The sequence below is a fragment of the Brassica oleracea genome, chromosome C4 (genome assembly GCF_000695525.1).
Source record: "Brassica oleracea var. oleracea cultivar TO1000 chromosome C4, BOL, whole genome shotgun sequence".
Classification (NCBI taxonomy): Eukaryota; Viridiplantae; Streptophyta; class Magnoliopsida; order Brassicales; family Brassicaceae; genus Brassica; species Brassica oleracea.
The window spans coordinates 32,686,763-32,693,128 of record NC_027751.1 but is presented as its reverse complement, the minus strand read 5'-3'; the positions used below and the strand labels follow the sequence as shown (position 1 = coordinate 32,693,128).

The 6,366-nt window shown below is 29.8% G+C and overlaps 1 protein-coding gene across 1 annotated transcript; it reads left to right on the top strand.

Moving 5' to 3' along the window:
• LOC106336820 (heat stress transcription factor A-7a) lies at positions 1-2,242 on the top strand. The gene is made up of 2 exons (XM_013775763.1): positions 1-703; positions 1,525-2,242. Exons 1-2 carry the CDS (start codon positions 440-442, stop codon positions 2,065-2,067), a joined length of 807 nt encoding a protein of 268 aa, XP_013631217.1. The 5' UTR covers positions 1-439; the 3' UTR covers positions 2,068-2,242.
• Positions 2,243-6,366: the final 4,124 nt, after the last annotated feature.

Sequence of the window (6,366 nt, the reverse complement as noted above, 5' to 3'; positions counted from 1 at the left end):
TGTTGTCGAGTTTTATATTTGCAGATAAGTAAAAAGTAAGATGATGGGTAGGTACCCACGTGAAAATCACAGACCGTACAGTCGTCGGACATTTGAAGTTCGAGAAGTTTCGAACCCACCCGTTCTCTCCTCGCATTGTTCCGGAACTTTCGAAATCTCGAGTACTATATTATTATTATCTTTATCTTATTTTAATCAATTTAGTATCGTCACTAACTTTCTCACTCTTCTTCTTATTTAAGCCACCTCGCATCGGTTACGTGGAGATTACCTTCCTTCCTTTCCCTCTTCTCTACCCAACTGCCATCAACGAACTTAAACCGGGCAGCCGCAAAAGATTCATTCTCCTCTAGATTTTATCAAACCAACCCAAGTCGTTGATCCAAGACTGTTGCCTTTTTTTTTTTTTCTAATTTTCAATTTGGGTTTCCAGAACTCGATGAATCCGTTCCAGCTCCAAGAAGGTGATCCACCACCATCACCACCAAAGCCAGTCGAAGGGTTGCACGAAGTCGGTCCGCCACCGTTTCTAATCAAGACATTCGAGATTGTGGAGGATCCAAACACAGACCACATCGTATCTTGGAACAGAGGAGGCGCTAGTTTTGTCGTTTGGGATTTGCATTCTTTCTCAACGTTTCTTCTCCCTCGACACTTCAAACACAGCAATTTCTCGAGTTTCATCAGACAACTCAACACTTATGTATGTCCTTTCTCACTCTTCTTTCTTTTGTCGATGTTGTCTGACCCAAGAAGAAAATGAAAAAAAACAGAGTAATGCTCTGTTTTTCTTTTGCTTTCCCAAATGTTTTCCCCCTTCATCTTATTATATAGTTGCTGGAAAAGAAGTGAAGTATTCTGGATTCATCGTTTACTTGGTAATGAAACCCGTATTGAAATTAAATTTATTTTTGTCATTTCTAGAAACATCGAAAATGTAGATTCCGTAGAGTAGAAGAATGTTCTTTAGTAAGTTCTAGAATCTTGTTTCGTGTCAACTTGGCTTCTAAAACAATTAGTAAGTTCTAGAATCTTATTCGTGGCAACTTTGCTTCTAAAATAATCTCAAGACCGAGTCATCCATCTTATACCGATACTCTTTGTTTATTCACTAGTCAGCTTTAACCTTGCCCACTTGTTCCATTCTTTATATTATCTTCACCAATATAAAAATCAGAGTACACATCTCTCTCAGTAATTGTTGTTGTTTAATCACATGTGTTAATGTGGACTTTTGAAACCCTTGCAACATTTCTATTGGAAGGTCTTTATAAGCGGTTCTCATTAGATATTGATGAGAAAACTCATGAAACATGTGTTTGCGAAATTGCGATATGATATTTTGTAACTAAATCTTAATTATTATATGATCATATAATTAACAACACTACACTGCTGTCAAAAAAACATAAGAACAAAATTAACAACACTACAATAATCGTGAATGTTTTTTTTTTTTTAATCGTGTTTTAAATAAATATTTTGAGAGAATTTTTGGATATTAACATAAAAAAATATTATCAGGGTTTCAGAAAGATAGAATCGGATAGATGGGAATTCGCAAACGATGGGTTCTTGTTAGGACAGAGACAGTTACTGAAGAGCATCAAGAGACGAGCTTCCTTCGGTTCTTCTCCATCGACCCATGATCCTTGCACTGAGCTTCGTAGGGAGAAGCAGTTGTTAATGATGGAGCTGGTGTGTCTGAGACAGCAGCAACAAACCACGAGGAGCTACATCAAAGCCATGGAACAGAGAATTGAAGGAGCAGAGAGGAAACAGAGACAGATGATGTCTTTCTTGGCTAGAGCTATGCGGAGCCCTTCGTTTCTGCATCAGCTGCTGAAGCAGAGAGATATGAGACTCAAGGAGCTTGAGGATGAGGCGGCAGAGAGGGAAAGAGGTTCTTCGATGTCGGAACTTGAAGCTCTTGCTTTGGAGATGCAAGGCTATGGGAAAGAGAGGAATGTGAAGGAAGAAGAAGATATGGTGGTCGAGAGAGAATTGGATGATGGTTTCTGGGAAGAGTTGCTTAGTAATGAGAGTTTGGCTTCTACTTCTAGCTAGTAGATGGATGCTTTTAGCTTCTAGTTGTACTGGTGAAGCTTTTATTTTCATCTCTTGCAAACGCCCTTTTTTCTTTGTATCTTTGTTTATTTCCAGGCATCTCTTTTCAGTTTTAAATTAGTAATAGTGTAAACTAGAGAACGTTATAATTCTTCATGTATAGATAGATATATGTATATGAAATATATTTCTCACTAATGCCGGCCACTGAGCCTTTGAAAATTGTCTTCAAGGGCGATGATTCTACCGTCTTTGTACCATCAAGAACCAAGAATTCTAGATGGTGGAAAGACACGTAGACAGAGAAGAAAACTCCTTTGGCGATGATTGTCAGCTGTTTGCTGCTCGTCTAGGGAAGCAAGACAATGGACTGGGTCAGGGTCCTCGGATCCTCCCTTCGTGTGTCAATGACTGGTTTTGTTTCACAATTAATAGTTCCATGCTCTGCTCTGCTCTGCTCTAAAGTTTCTCCCACAGCAGCTTATTTTTGTTCCATGCAATATCAAAACTTTAGACATCTACTTGTGACTCTTCCCTCTTCATAGAAAATGAAACATATATAAACAGGATTCCCTGAATATAAGACGACTACAAAGTTAACTCTCTAACATGGAGAACCACTTGCCCTCGGCTTAGCCGATCAAGTATCTAAAGTACATATTCCAACAGATATCTAAAATATATACAGATATTAGAAAGTAAATGCTTAAAATATCTATATAATAATCAAAACTACTTAAAATATCTATTAATTGTTTATTCAAATATTTAAACAAACCAATTTATATTATAAGTTTAGGTATTTTAGCATATATCATTCAAATTTATATGTTATATCATTTTATTTTTTTGATTTTGAGAAATCTAAAGAATTTATGAACTTTAAACTTTTAAAAATAATTTCAACAGGTTATTCAAATCCGAACCGAATCCGCAAAGATCCGAACCAAATCCGAATCAGAATCTTTAATTCCGAAAACCTTAAATCTGAATTGAATGTATCCGAACCGAACACGAATGAGTATCCAAATCGTCCACATTGGCTCTTGCCATTTATTTGCATGGTATAATGAAAAAAAATCACCTGTTTTTAATTTCTCTTTTAAGTAGACTAAATCATTTCTCCGCGCTACGCGCGGATAATATATTTAAATTTGTTACATTTATCATTTTTATTTGTATGTGAATTTTTGTATACTAAATTATATATAACTAATTTTTAAATTTGATTTTTTATATATTTTTAGTTTGAAGTAAGTATTTCAATTATATTTAACACAATTAACTAATAAAATATGAAGAATCAAGTCCGAGATTTTAGAGTTATGTAAAAAAATATATAATTATGTATAGAACATAAATTATCTTAGTTTAAAAGATCATAATCTCATCTCGAATAAATTCATGAAAAGAAAAAGTACTCCAGTAACCTACTTAAAATATACAACCCATTTTTCAAAAAAAAAACGTACTTAATAATATTTTTAACGTGTAATAGTTGAAAACTGACAATTGAATATCGATCTAGAATATTATTTTAATATATCTAATGGTGAAATATTATTTATAATAAACAAATTTTGAATTTTGTTATTACATGAATTAGAAGTCTTTAAAATGTAAAATCTATTTTATTAACATAAATATTTTTTATTCATTTATTATTTTGACGTTACAAAATATTGCTTTAGTTTTATTTGTATATTAATTTTTTAATATTTTAGTTTCTTTTTAAGTAATTTTAAAATTATCAAGAATATAATATATTTAAAATTATTTATTTAAAAATATCCAAATATGATGTCTCATTTTTATGTGTGTTTGCGGTGGGCATATTTAATTTGCAGTTTGTATATTTAATAACACCTTGTTGTGTGTCGTTCTACGGTTTTAATAAATGTGTTGTCATTTCATTTTATTACTACTAACATGATTTTTTAGTGATCAGTGATAATGTATTTTTAACGTTATGGATTATTATTTTATCGTATATTTTTTTAACTCTTAATGCTGGCACTTTTTTAGAATCATTATAATTAGATAATAGGTTTAATGATGTAAATAAAACTGTGTATGTTGTATATTTAGACTTTTTAGTGTAGCTAAGCAATATCAATTTTGAAAATTATATTAAGATTTTATTTTACTAAATCTTTCTTTCTGTGTATATTTTTTGTTTTATTTTGTATTGTTACAATTGTATTGTCTTATTCTTTAATTGCAAAGAATTGTTATTTCCAATTTTTGTTTCACATACCTTAAAATTCTTCGGTTGATTTTTGTTTGTTTTCTTTCTCTAATTACAATGTACAGTTCGACCGTTTCTTTTTTTGGGATCAAAATACTAATATCATCAGATAGAAAAGTTTAAACTCCAAGAATGGAGTGAGTATTTGTGCTAGAGAAAACTGATTTAGCCACTAATATAGTGAGATGTTTTAATATTAGAAGGTATGGAAACTCTTCTCTGTTGTCATGCGCTGGACATAATTAAGTTGTTGTCAATTGATTCTATATTTGTGATAGCTGGAAATACATCTTTATGTCTTCCTTACATCATCCTTAATTGGTTTACGGTTCAACAATTTCTAATATACTGAGAGTAACATAATATTAGATGTTGATTATATCCTTCCAATTAGGAATGCACAGAATAGGAGAAATTCAAGGTGATACCACTTTACAATTTTGTCCTCATATATATATAGAGTTAGTTTATAGATTATTCTATTTGTTTTAAAATGTAATCGGTTTTAATTAAAATCTGCAATATTTAAAAGTTATTACTTTAGAAAACTGTCATTTAATATATAAATTTAATCAATTACACAGTAATTTACATAATTTAATTGGCCACACAATATCCAATAAATATAAAGTTACATTGAAATATAAAAACAATTAATATAGTGAAACAAAAAAATACTTTTAAACAATTATATTATAAAACAAAGAGAATATTCAAATTATATTGAACCATTATAATTGTAAGAATCAGAAAAGCTGAAATCTCAACGTCGATCATTTACGTCGGCAATGCCTTAGACCATCTTCAATGTATTCCTCTATTTTTTTTCTCCAAAATAAATGAATTTCATAATAAAGATGAATTTGTCTCCGATGTATTTTATTATTTTCTCTCCTAAAAAGGAATATTCTTGATATATTCTTTTCTAAGTTTACAAATGATAATTTTTATTTGTGAAAGTTGAAAACCAGCCCAATTTATTTTAGTATTTTATAAAATTATGATATTATTTATACTAAATATTTCTTTACAAACTATTTTGTAAATAAACAAATATAACTATATTTATATAAATAATATATTTCTCTAAAAAAATATTTTCGGTTATAATTGTTTAAGTAAAAAGTTAAAGGATCATTTTGTAAAAACAAATAGAGGAGGTGACATGGTAAAAATATAGTTTCTCATTGGCCGATTATTTTCGCCTACGTAGACACTTTATCTGAGGCTTATATACTCCAGTTTTAATTAAAATCTGTAATATTTAAAAGTTATTATTTTAGAAAACTGTCATTTTTAATATATAAATTTGATCAATTACACAATAATTTACATAATTTAATTGACCACACAATATCCAATAAGTATAAAGTTACTTTGAAATATAAAAAAAATTTATATAGTGAAACAAAAAATACTTTTAAGCTATTATATTATAAAGCAAGGGGAATATTCAAATTATATTGAAACATTAGAATAGTAAGAATCAGAAAAGCTGAAATCTCAACGTCGATCATTTACGTCGGCCATGCCTTAATTCTTTTCTAAGTTTATAAATAATACTTTTTATTTATGAAAGTTGAAAACCAACCCAATTTATTTTAGTATTTTATAAAATTATGATATTATTTACACTAAATATTTTTTTACAAACTATTATGTAAATTAAAAATATAATTATATTTATATAAATAGTATATTTCACTAAAAAAATGTTTTCGGTTATAATTGTTTAAATAAAAGTTAAAGGATCATTTTGTAAAAACAAATAGAGAAGGTAGCATGACAAAAATATAGTTTCTCACTGGTCGATTATTTTCGTCTACGTGGACCGTCTATCTAAGGCTTATATCCTCTTTTTATTAGTTGTTTGATTAGTATAAAATCAAATGTCATTGCATATGAGCTAGCCAAGCAGGGTAGATGTAATTCACAAAATATGTAATCAAATGGACCATGTTATAGACTTAACTATCAATGGACCATGTTATATATTTGACCCAAAAAAAAAAACTATCAATGAAAGCTGTCGACGACAAAAGAAGGGCTAA

Bases quoted from the DNA above. Each gene is read 5' to 3' on its own strand.
- LOC106336820 (XM_013775763.1), top strand. From the start codon at position 440: ATGAATCCGTTCCAGCTCCAAGAAGGTGATCCACCACCATCACCACCA. The intron at 704-1,524 runs GTATGTCCTTTC...AAATATTATCAG, and splicing joins TCAGACAACTCAACACTTAT to GGTTTCAGAAAGATAGAATC.